The sequence below is a fragment of the Mustela lutreola genome, chromosome 6, assembly GCF_030435805.1.
Source record: "Mustela lutreola isolate mMusLut2 chromosome 6, mMusLut2.pri, whole genome shotgun sequence".
NCBI classification, from domain to species: Eukaryota; Metazoa; Chordata; class Mammalia; order Carnivora; family Mustelidae; genus Mustela; species Mustela lutreola.
In genome coordinates this window covers 117,804,369-117,817,556 of record NC_081295.1, presented here as the reverse complement: position 1 = coordinate 117,817,556, position 13,188 = coordinate 117,804,369, and the positions used below count along the sequence as shown (strand labels likewise).

Here is a 13,188-nt window from a genome sequence, read left to right as displayed (position 1 = left end):
GGGAAGCAGGCTCCCCGCTGAGCAGAGAGCCTGATATGGGGCTCAATCCCAGGACCCTGGGATCATGACCTGAGCCGAAGGCAGAGGCTTTAACCCACTGAGCCACCCAGGTGCACCAACATCTAGAACTTCTTAAATAAGTTCTTCGCCATGTAGTATTTTTGTTTCATTTGAAGGAAATTATTAAGTTGTCAGATGCTACCTATTTAAGTATAAATAAAACTTTTGAATTATTTATACAACGAATTACTTCATTATTCACACTACTTAAAATAATACACAATCTCTTAATTAGCAAGAGTTTCTCAGATTCATTCATTCATGTAGTTATATAATTATTATTATTAATGAAAGATCTTGTGTACCCACTATGTGTTAGATACTATGCTGGATGCTAGGTAAACTTATATATCTATTCTCCCTTTGGTATGAAATTACACTGATAATTTGGAACTTTAACAATGGGATGGCCTCAATTTTCACCATAAATGCAGGACCTTTGATAAGTGGGAGTCAGTAGAGGACTTGCAGTTAAAGCAGCAGGCTCAAGAGTTCAGGTCTTCCATTGTAGCCCTCTAGAGACTTTCTGTTACTTTTCTGGAAGTGAATGTACCCATACAAATGGAACATTTTGGTTTATAGCTGCCATATGGAAATTTTACAAGGTACTCCTTTATATTAGGGATGCAAGGCTGGTTCAATATTTAAAAATCAATTAATGTAATCTATCATATTAATAATCTAAAGAGAAAAATCACATGCTCATATCAATAATGCAGAAAAAGCATTTGAGAAAATACACCATCCATTCAAGATAAAAATTCTCAGCAAGCTAGAATAGATGGAAATTTCCTTCACCTAATAAAGGGCATCTACAAAAATCCTACAGTTAATATCATACTTAATGGTGAAAGATTGAATGCTTTCCCTCCTAAGATCAGGAACATGGCAAAAATGTCTATTCTCAGAGAGCCACTCTTTTTCAGCATAGTACTGGAAATCTTAGCTAGCACAATAAGCAAGAAAAAGTCATAAAGGCCATTCAGATTAAAAAGAAATACAACTGTCCTTATTTATAGGTGACATGATTATCAATGTAGTAAACCCCAAGGAAAAAAGATTATTAGGGTTAGTAAATGAGTTGCAGGATACAAGATTAACACAAAAATCAATTGTATTTCTATATGTAAACAATGAACAACTGGAGAACAAAACTATTTTTAATTACTACAAACAATAACTCCTCCAAATGAAATGCTTAGATATAATTCTAACAGAACATGAATAAGATCTGTATGCTGAAAACTACAAATGCTAATGAAGGAAATCAAAGAAGACCAAAATAAATGAAGAGATTTACTATGATCATGGATTGGAAACTCAACATAATAAAGGTATCAGTTATCCCCAAAGTGATCTGTGGGCTTAATGCAACAGCCATCAATATCACAATAGGATTTTTTTTTTTTTTTTGGTGGGGGCACCTGGGTGGCTCAGTGGGTTAAGCCTCAGCCTTCAGCCCAGGTCATCGACTCAGAGTCCTGGCCCTGAATCAGGCTCTTAGCTCAGCAGGGAGCCTGCTTCCCCCTTTCTCTCTGCCTGGCTTCTTGTGATCTCTCTCTCTGTTAATAAATAAATAAAATCTTTTTAAAAAGGATTTTTTTGGTAGATATAAAGAACATGATGCTAAAATTTATATACATTTTTAGCTAAAAGAATTTTGGAAAACAACAAAATTAGAGGGAATACACTACCCAATTTTTAGACTCATTATAAAGATACAATAATCAAAACATGATATAGGTAAAGGGAAAGACAAGTAGATCAATAGAACAGAATAGAGTCCAGAAATAGACCCACAAAAATATGGTTGTTTGATCTTTGACAAAAGTGCAAAAAGAATTCAATGAGCAATAGCCTTCTTTAAAAATGATGTTGAATATGTAACAAAAAATAAACCTTGACCTAAACTTCACACTTTATGTAAAGATTAACTCAAAATAGATCATAGATCTAAACATAAAACATAAAGGTATAAGACTTTTAAGAGAAAACATAAAAGAAGATCTTTGTGACCTGGGAGTTAGGTAAAAGGTTCTTATATATGATAGGAAAAGCATGATCCACAAAAGGAAAAAAATGGATAAGTTGGACTTCATCAAAACTAAAACCTTTTGTTCTGTTAAACACATGATCAGAGAATGAAAAGATAAGCTACAGACTGAGAGAAAGTATTTCCACACTACATATTGACAAAGGATTTGTATCCAGAATATATAAAGAAGTCTCAAAAATTAACAGTAAGAAAACAAAAGGGTTTTTTCCAACTTAAAAAAATGGGCAAAAGAGTTGAACAGGCACTTCACTAAAGAGGTTATGAGGATAGGGGTGCCTGGATGGTGCAGTTGGTTGAGTGTCTGACTCTTGGTTTTGTCCCAGATTGTGATTTCAGGGTTGTGAGATTGACCCCATGTGGGGCTCTATGCCCAGTGTGGAGTCTGCTTGAGATTCTCTCTCCTTTCCCCTGTTCCCTTCCAGCTCATGTTCTCTCTCTTTCTCTAAAATAATAAATAAATACAAATCTTTTAAAAAAGGATATGAGGATAGCAAAAATTAACATGAAAAGATGTTCAACCTCATTAGCCATTAGGGAAATACAAATTAAACCTATAAGGAGACATCACTATACACCTCTTAGAATGGTTACAATAAAAGATAATAAAAACTAGCTTTCATCAAATAAGAATTTTGCCCTGTAAATACTCTGTTGGAAGGACAAAAAGACAGGCTACAGATTGGGAGAAAAAATTTACAAAACATAAAAGACAAAGGCCTAATATCTAGAATATATAAATAACTCTTGAAACTCAATAGTGAAAATGCAAATAATCTGAGTTAGAACATGAGCAAAAGACAGGAAGAGCCATCTCATTTAAATATAAAGGTGGGAGGGGCCCCAGGAGGGCTCAGTCATTAAGTCTGCCTTGGGCTCAGTCATGATCCCAGGGTCCTAGGATAGAGTCCCGCCATCAGACTCCCTGCTCAATGGGAAGACTGCTTCTCCCTCTCCCACTCCCTGTGCTTGTGTTCCCTCTCTCACTGTGTCTCTGTCAAATAAATAAATAAATCTTTAAAAAAAAAAGTATATATATGTATATACATATACATATACACACATACAAGTGGAGAATTAGCATAGGGAAAAATCTTAAACATCACAAGGCATTAGGGAAATGCAAACAAACCACAATGAGGTCTCAGACACCCCTATTAGAATGGACCCCCCCACCCCCCGCAAAAAAAGTTGTGACAACACCAAATCCTAGTGAGGATACAGGATACAACACCAAATCCTAGTGAGGATACAGAGGATGGCTAGCAACATCCCTGGCCTTTACCTACCAGAGCAGCTAGATCACTCATAGACCACTCATGCTGGTGGGAATATAAAATGATACAACCATTCTAGAGAAAAGCTGGCAGTTTCTTAAAAATCTAAAGATGCAACAATTGTGCTCCTGATCACTTATTCCACAGAAATGAAGACTATGTTCATTAACCTGTGCACAAATGTTTAAAACAGCTATATTTATAATAGCCAAAACCCAGAAACAATCCATATACACTTTAAGGATGAATGTTTAAATAAACTATGGCACATCCATACCATGGAATTTTACTTAGTAACAAAAAGGAAAAAACTACTGATACATACAAAAACCTAGATGAATCTGTAGGAATTAAGAAGAGTGAAACAAAGGGAATCTCAAAGAATTTCAACTGTATGGCTCTTCATATAACTTTCTTGAAAGGATAACATTCTAGACATGAAGAAGACTAGTGGTTGCCAGGGTTAAGGAGGGGTTGGGGGCAAGGGTCAAGTGGGGGTAACTATAAAAGGGCAACAGGAGGGATCCTTGTGGTAGAAATGTTCTGTATCTTGACTATATCAATGTTAATATCCTGGTTGTGAAACTGAACTGTAGTTTTGTAAGATGTTACCACTGGGGAAAGTAGGAAAAGGATACAAGGAATGTCTCTGTAGTCTCTTACAAATGTATGTGAATCTATAATTTTTAAAAAGATTTATTTATTTGAGAGAGAGAGAGATTGAGCACAAGTTGGAAGAAGAGAAGACAGGCAGAGAGGAAGAGCGAAAATCTCAGGTAGACTCCACACCAAGCATGGAGCTCACATGGGGCTCAATCTCACAACCCTGAGATCATGACCTAAGCCAAAACAGACAGACACTCAACCAAATGCACCACCCGGCATCCCTTGTGAATCTATAATTATCTAAAAATAGGAAGTTTAATTTAAAAAATACAGACATCATCAAGTGAAGGGTATGGAGGAACTAGAACTCTTGTACATTGCTGGTAGGGATAAACAATGGTAGGTACAGCCCCTCTGGAAAACAATTTTGCAGTTTCTTAGGATGTTATACACATAGCTACCATATGACCAATGATAACACTCCAGGGTATTTACCTTAGAGAAATGAAAACTATGTTTTCTGGAAAACGTGTACATGAATGTTCATAACAACTTTATTTTTGACAACCAAAAAATAGCCATGAAATGTCTCCCAACAAATGAATGGATAAACTAGCTGTGGTATGTCCATGCAATGGACAATTTACTCAGGAATGAAAAGGAACAAGCTATTGATGCACATCACAATTTCCATTAATTTCAAAGACAACGTGCTGAATTGAAGAAACCAGGCTTCAAGAGTTACATACTCCCTGAGTCCATTTAGATGATATTCTCAAAAAGGCGTAACTGTGGTGACAGAGAACAGATCAGTTTTTGCCAGGGGTGGATGGGACTAAAAGGAATGGCATAAGAGTGTTTCAGGGCTGATAGAAATGTTCTATATCTTTGTTGTGTTGGTGGTTATATAAATCCATGCATGTGTTTAAATTTATAGAATTGAACATCAAAAGGGGGAAGAAAAGTCAATTTTCCTGCAGGATAGTTAATTGACTATTTAAAAGGGGATCCCTGGGACACCTGGGTGGCTCAGTTGGTTAAGCAACTGCCTCTGGCTCAGGTCATTATCCTGGAGTCCCAGGATCGAGTCCCACATTGGGCTCCCTGTTCAGCAAGAAGTCTGCTTCTCCCTCTGACCCTCTCCCCTCTGATGCACTCTCCCTCTCTCAAATAAATAAATAAAATCTTAAAAAAAAAAGGGGGGGGGATCCCCTTTCTCCAACTAACAGCCTTGTCCTGGAGTTGGTTGTTAGCTACCTCTCGCCCCTTTGCTTGGCCTCTTTCATGCTTCGTACAAGCCGTACAATCAGAGGTTTCAAACCTTTCTGATGGGCCCCAGGAGAATAAAGGAATAGCATTTAAGTACTATGTAGTAGGGGAGCCTGGGTAGCTTAATGGGTTAAAGCCTCTGCCTTTGGCTCAGGTCATGATCTCAGGGTCCTGGGATCGAGCCCTGCATCAAGCTTTCTGCTCAGTGGGGAGCCTGCTTCTCTCTCTCTGCCTGCCTCTTTGCCTACTTGTGATCTCTGTCTGTGAAATAAATAAAATCTTAAAATAAATAAATAAATACATAAATACTATGTAGTATTAATTTAAATACTATGTAGTAGTTGCAAACTACTGTGAGTAAAGGATTAATAAAATCTTTTCTCTCTCTCTGCAAATAAATTTGATATTGGATTAACTTTCTAGTTGTTTCTTCGGAAATCCAGTAATGGTGGGATGTCAGCTGTGTTACCAGCCAATACTGGTTATAGTAAAAATGAGCCTGCTTAGTCTACTCTATCTGGACCAAGCTGATCTGTGAATGAAGGATAAATATACAGTGGGAATCATTAGCTTTGAGCTTCTCAGTGCAATAACTCTTGTAACTGGCCATGGTGTTTGTGGAACCCTGGAAGCAAGTTATGAGAATTATGAAAGATGTTAGTTCCTATTCAGGAACTGAGGCTTCTGAAGCCCATGATGACTCCTGCACCTCTGTCTGTGTGATCTTGCTGTCTTCTATCTGAACTGCCACTCGGAAGACCAAAGAGTGGTGCCTGGATTGCTCTGTATGTAACTTACTGAAGAGATGCTAGCATGCTGTGTTTCCTATGCTTTACCTTCCTAAGGAAAACCAATGCCAAGTGAGGTCTACTGTAGTTGTGTGAGTATGAAATGACTAATTAAGCAAAAACAAAACAAAGCAAAAAAACCCAAAACAACATTGAATGAGCATTGCAAATACTCTATCATTCTATCTAAACTAACTGAGTTTATCTTTTTTCTTAAAGATTTATTTTATTTGAGAGAGTGTGCATATGCGCTGGGAGTGGGGGTAAGGGCAGAGGGAGAGCGAGAGAATCTCAAGCTGATTCCCTGCTGAGTGTGATGCCAGACAGAAGGCTCCGTCCCACAGCCCTGAGGTCATGACTGGAGCTGAAACCAAGAGTCGGATGCTTAACCACCCAAGTGCCCTAAAACTAACTAATAATAAATAAATAAAATAAATAAATAAATAAATAAAACTAACTAACTAATGTTTTGGAACCCACCCTGGAAGTTAGAAATCTGGCAGGTAAGGGAACAGATGGTAGTAATGTGAATGGAATTCACCTACTTCTTTCCATTCATCTAACACAGGTAATTGTTTACTAATTGTTTACTCTGGGTGAGCAGACCAGGTCTGACCGGTTGTGGGTGAAGAGGCTTCGAATCTTCCTTACCTTGGGGAACTTGCACGAGGCCAACAGTTATACCAGCAAGTAAGTCTCCAAGAAGCCAATCCTTGAACCGATACAAACACACCCACTCCAGGAAAGGAAAGATTGTTATTATGCATCTTAGGAACTTGTGCCATGAGCAGCTGTGAGAAAGAAGAACAGAGACTTGATAAGATTTTCCAAAGAAAAAGCCCATATAGCCAAGAAAAGTTCCAGTGCATAACTATTCCCATATAGCAGCATTTCTTGTCAGCTCTATTGACATTCTGACACAGTGGACTAGATAATTCTTTGTTGTGGTAGATGTGTCCTGCGTCCTGTAGGATGGCTAGCAACATCCCTGGCCTTTACCTACCAGATGCCAATAGCACCCCCTCCCCCAGTTGTGACACCCCAAAGTGTCTCTAAACATTGCCAAGTGTTCTGTGGGGGACAAAAATCACCTCTGATTGAGAACCAAATGCCATATATATATATATACCTTATCATCTAGCATACGAAACAGGATGTTTGGAAAGAATGAAACCCACAAATTTTCCAGTAGGAAAATGGACTTTACTGTTTTCTCTTGATAAGGACAGTGTTTTGAGATGTGATACTGGTGGGAGGCAGGGTCCATTAAGATGTCCGCATCATTCCCATATACCAATTTTCTTTACTGAATATTAACTCTATGCTGCTTTGATCTGTAGTATGTAGAAATTTATAGAAAAGGTTGGAGCTGGCCATATAAAGGAAAGGCAATAAAAATAAAGTTTTATTATCCTTTAACCTAGTGGACATCAATCAGAACGAATTTTGTTATCCAAGAGACATTTGGCAAAGTCTAGAGACATTTTTGGTTGTCACAACTGAGGGAGAGGGTGCTATTGGTATCTGGTGGGTAGAGGTATCTGTATCTTTGCTACACATCTTGTAGTGCATAGGACAGCCCCCACGTCAGAAACATTTTTCTTTTCTTTTTTTTTTTTTAAGATTTTATTTATTTTTTTGACAGACAGAGATCACAAGTAGTCAGAGAGGCCGGCAAAGAGAGAGAGAGAAACAGGCTCCCCACTGAGCAGAGAACTCAATGCAGGGCTCAATCCCAGGACCCTGAGATCATGACCTGAGCCGAAGTACAGAGGCTTAACCCACTGAGCCACCCAGGTGCTCCTAGAAATGATTTTCTGGTCCAAAATGTTACTGATGCTGAGATTGAGAAAACCTACATTAACCTCTAAATCTAAATCTAAAATAGCAGAATCATTGTTAGTCAATTGGTTAATCAATCAACCAGTAAAACTAATATGGCTTTAAATTGCTTTTTGCTAGTTACATCTTAGTATGGGCTGAAAGCCAAAAGTATGAAGATTTTTAATATATGAGCTATAGTTGGATAACTGGGATTTGACTATAATAACAATTAGAACTTTTGTGTATGCAAAGCTAAAATGTGTGCTCATAAAGAATTTCACATGTTTTGACTCACAACTATGACCATTACTCCCCCTAAGGTAACTGAGGCCAAATAAGTGTAAGTGATTTTTCCAAGGTCACAGTAGTGTGGACATAGCTGGGGCTACAAACCAGGACTTCTGATTCTTACTTCAGTGTTCTCTCCACTCTATTACCACCATATTTCATATTGACAGCTATTAAATTCTGTTTGGGAGCCAGGAAAAATCACTGGCTTAGAAGGAACATCATATTGCTGTTTTTATGAGAGTCCTTGGATGGTAGGCAAGGATACCTAGGGTGCTTTCTCCAATTATGGCCCCCAAAGGGGAGAGCAGAGCATGTCATGGGGACAATTTTTTCCTTCATCTGATCCCGTCTCTCCCATGTACCACTGGGCAGAAGACAAGCCACCCTAGGCAGAGTCATCAAAGCTCTTTAGCATGGAAAAATAATACAGTGGACATGGAATGATGGGACTCTAGACCTGAAAAGAAATCAAGGAAGGAGCTAGAGGGATAGGAATTAAAGCCAGTGTGTGTGTGTGTGTGTGTGTGTGTGTGTGTGTATGTGTGTGGCGGGGGGGGGAGTTTGGGGGTAGGGGGCCACAGTATAAGCATTTTGACACAAATCTGGATTTTACTCAGGACATCTTAAAAGTAAGGAATGTAAGAATCTATGTGAAAGGACCGGGGACATTTTGACAAGAAAGGGAATATTTGTAGTTGCTAATGGAAAGGGAGAAGATGAGAAAAGAGATGAGGTTTTCTGTAGAAAAGAAACACAGGTGCTTGTGACAGGTGGTTGTGGCACCTGGGTGGCTTAATTGGTTGAGTGTCTGACTCTTGGTTTCAGCTCAGATCATGATCTCATGGGTCATGAGATTGAGTCCGGTGTCATACTCCACACTCAGAGAAGAGTCTGTGTGAAGATTCTCTCCTCTGACTCTCCCCAACTTGCTTTCTTTTTCTCTCTCTCAATAAATAAATAGATCTTAAAAAAGAAAAAGAAGATGTAGAGTTCAGAGACTTTTTTAAACTAAAAAACCCCCACCTAAAATCATGTTTTTTATTTGCTAGGTGCCTTACAAATACAAATATTCAAAGAGCATTTAGCATCACAGTCAAGTAGATGCTAATATCATCCCCATTTTTACAGATCAGGAAACTGAGGCAAAGTGGGTTAGATAGCTTACCTAAGGTCACACAGTTGGGAAGCAGAAGAACTGGGATTCATAACCAGGCAATCTGGCTTCTGAGCCTTGCTCTTAACCACAGAGTTGTGCAACCTTTCATGTTAAAAATCCAAAAGTGGATACAATTGTATGTTTCGGAAATAAGGAGCTGGGATGCAGAACTGATCAGATTTAAGTGTCTAAGGATAGGGCAGGTTGGGGGGAATTAGACTGAAATTTCTTCGGTAGTACCTTATTGTGATGGAGTAAAAGTCAGGAAAAGATTCTCCTTTTGTAGAGACAAAGTCAATGTGCCCCTAAATCCCCTCTTTGACACATGACCTCTGACCCATCTGGAGTAGAGAAAATGAGAATAGTGATGTAGAACTGGGGAGGGTCTCCAAGACCACAACTTACAAAAGGCAGGATATGAACAAGGGAGAATGCCTCAGAGAAGGAAGGTCTACAATAGGGCTGTGTGGAGGCCTTCCTCACCCAACACAGGCCAACCGTAGTAAAAGGTCAAGGGATAAGAAAGACTGATAAATCCCAAGTGTGAGTGAAGATAGCTTGAATACTTAGGGTTGATATAATGATGTAGGTTATAAAGGGTCCCTCACCTGAGGTTGGTGGATGCCCCCCCAAGGGTCTATAGATAGAATTTGTAGGTATGTGAACTTAGAAAAAATTATACCTTTATTTTCATTACCTCCTAACTGAAATTTAGCATTTCCATCAATTATGAATATTGACAAGCCACTGTAGTATCAGCAGAACCTTTGTCACTAATAAAAACTGCAATGTTTTCATATTACATTCACATTGCTGCAGAGATCTTAAGATATCATTTATGTTCATCACTACCTTGAAATTATGATAGTTATTAGATCTATATTATTAAATAACATTATTGTGATATTTTAAAATATTTTGATAACTATATTTCAACCTAGCTGGTTTACTTTATAGTCCTATGTATTTTATGCTTTAAAAAAATATTCTGGCCAAGACCATTCAATGGGGAAAGAACTGTCTCTTCTTCTTCTTTTTTAAAGATTCTATTTATTTATTTGACAGTGAGAGAGAGAGAGCACGAGCGAGTGCACAAGCAGACAAAGAGGCAGGCAGAGGGAGAGAGAGAGAAGCAAGTTCCCTGCGGACCAGGGAGCCCGAGGCGGGACTCGATCCCAGGAAGCTGGGATCATGACCTAAGTCGAAGGCAGCGGCTTAACCAACTAAGCCACTCAGGTATCCCAAGAGCTGTCTCTTCAACGAATGGTTCTGAGAAAATGGGATCTCCATATTGAAAGAATGAAGTCAGACCCTAACTTTATACTATATACAAAATTAACTCAAAATGGATCAAGAATCTTAATTTAAGAGCTAAACACTATAAAACTTATAGAAGAAAATCTTCATAATATTGGATTTCCCAATAGTTTCTTAAAGATGTCACCAAAATCATAGGCAACAAAACAAAAAAATGGATGGACTGGATCTCATGAAAATTATAAACTGGTGCACCAAATGACACCATTCAACCCACAGAAAAGAAAGTCCACAGAATGGAAGAAAATATTTGCAAATCATATATCTGATAAGGGTTTAGTATCCAGGATATGTACAGAACTACTACAACTCAACAATAAAAAGACAACCTAATTTTAAAAGAGGTAAAGAGACATTTCTTTAAAGAAGATATAATAACAACCAGTAAGCACATGAAGAGATCTCAACATATTTAGTTCTTAGGGAAATGCAAAAAAACCCAAACCAAACCAAACTCCACAATGAGATATCACTTCATGCCTGACAGGATGGCTATAATTAAAAAAAAAAAAAGGGGAAAAATAACACAAGTTGAAGAGCAAAAACACTTGTACATTGCTAGTGAGAACGTACAGTAGTATAGCTTGTATGAAAAAGTCTGGTGGTTCTGCAAAAAATTAAACAGAGAGTCACCATAAGATCCAACAATTCTAATTTCAGTTATATACCTGACAGAGTTGAAGACAGGTTCTCCAACAGACACTCCTATGCCAATATTCATGGCAGCATTATTCGCAATAGCCAAAAAGTGAAAACAACCCAAGGGTGCACGAGCAGATGAATGGATATGCAAAATACGATATTTACGTACAATGGGATATCATCAGCCATAAAATGAAATGAAGTACTGATCCACGCTACAACATAGTTAAGTGTGAAAACATCATGCTAAGTGAAATCAACCAGAGAGGAAAGACAAAAATTGCATGATTATACTTAAATAAATTGTCTAGAAGAGGCATAGGGACAGAACAGAGAGGAGAGGTCACCAGGGGTGAGGAGGAAGGGACAATGGGGAATTATTGCTTAACAGGTCCAAAGTTTCTGTTTGGGGTGACGAAAAAGTTTTGAAAACAGTGGTTGCAGAACATCGTGAAATGTCATTAATGTTGTTTATTTGTACATTTAAGACTGGTTAAAATGGCTGGTTTTCTGTTATATGTATTTTACCACAATTTTTTTAAGTAAAAAAAAAAAAAATTATCCTGCAAAGATGTCTATTAGCTTTACCAGCCTGCTGCAAGGTTGATAGCACAAAAACAGGCTAAGGGCCCCTGAACTGGAGGACCCACATAATCCCAGTGACTATCAGAGGCAGTGAGTTCTACATTGTACAGTTGTGCAAGTACTGCCTAGGGTTCGTGGGATATGAGGTTAGAAGGATCTCATTCTGCTACCACTACTTAGTTGACCATCGCTGCTTCTGTGGCTGTTTAGGAGACTGGTAATAGCAGCTAATCAAATGATGTATTTATTAAATATCATCCATAGATGCTGTCAGGGATATCCAAGAAATTTTTATTCAAGAGGGTGCTATAGGACAAACCATAAGCAAACCAACTGAAGAAAAATCACACAGCAGCCCAAGGGTCCTGAAGATAGGAATTCAGAGGAGGAAGACAGAAGTAGGCACTGTAGGAGTAAAGTAGGGTTTTGGTGCTGCTAGCTTGGAGGCAGCTGAATGACCCCCCACACCCACCGGCACTGGACGTGGTGTCTGAACGTGGTGATGTCGATGTCCAAGTTTCCAGAGGAAATACTCTTCCTTCTGTGTTCCTGTTGAAAGGTCTCCTCATTGTACACATCTCGCTTGACGTCATATGTGAAAGAATTTTCCCTGTATTTATAGCCAAAACCCTGGGGGTTCCTCTCTGGTTGCAACATTCCTGGTTGAGTGGGAAGAGATCAAACAAAAAACAGTTTTTAAAAAATCTAGATTCTTGGCACATTCTTATGGAAATAAAATTTCCATATAATGATATCTGGTATTTGCATAACACTTGCTGTCTTTTTTTTTTTTTAAAGATTGATTGATTGATTGATTTATCAGAGAGAGAGAGAGCGCGCACAAACAGGGGGATCAGTAGAGGCAGAGGGAGAAGCAGGCTCCCCGCTAAACAAAGAGCTGGATAGAGAACTCCACCCCATGACCCTGGGATCATGACCTGAGCCAAAGGCAGACACCTAACTGACTGAGCCACCCAGCCATCCCAACACATGATGTCTTAATAAAAACTTTCTGTGTATAATTTTATACTCAAAGCCACCTATAGAAAATGCAAGGTGTGTATTAGTCTCATTTTCCAAACAGGGAGACCTAAAAGTTTCAACAGCTTTGGTTGTTTAATAATTAGAGTCAGGACTAGAACCCAAATGTCTTGCTAGGAAACCTAGTTTTCTTTATGTTCAATTACATTGCTATGTTGTGGAGGAAATGATTATGAGGTAAAAGTCAGTAGAACCATCAATTTTTACCACAAACACTGAAGGTGAAGTGGTCAATACAGTATCTTCTTCCCTTAATCCCTTCCTTTTCTTCATAGCGCT

The 13,188-nt window shown here is 38.5% G+C and overlaps 1 protein-coding gene across 8 annotated transcripts in view; it reads right to left on the bottom strand.

Moving 5' to 3' along the window:
• Positions 1-13,188, bottom strand: part of SLC26A8 (solute carrier family 26 member 8) — a 77,766-nt gene that overhangs the window by 54,318 nt on the left and 10,260 nt on the right. For 6 of the 8 annotated variants that reach the window (XM_059178492.1, XM_059178488.1, XM_059178496.1 and 3 more), the window contains exons 2-3: positions 12,341-12,527; positions 6,705-6,844 (exon numbers count right to left, since the gene is read on the bottom strand). In XM_059178492.1, the coding sequence (XP_059034475.1) occupies positions 6,705-6,844; positions 12,341-12,527 (327 nt within the window). The remainder of the gene's footprint in view (positions 1-6,704; positions 6,845-12,340; positions 12,528-13,188) is intronic. The other 2 variants (XM_059178494.1, XM_059178493.1) reach the window with 1 other exon arrangement.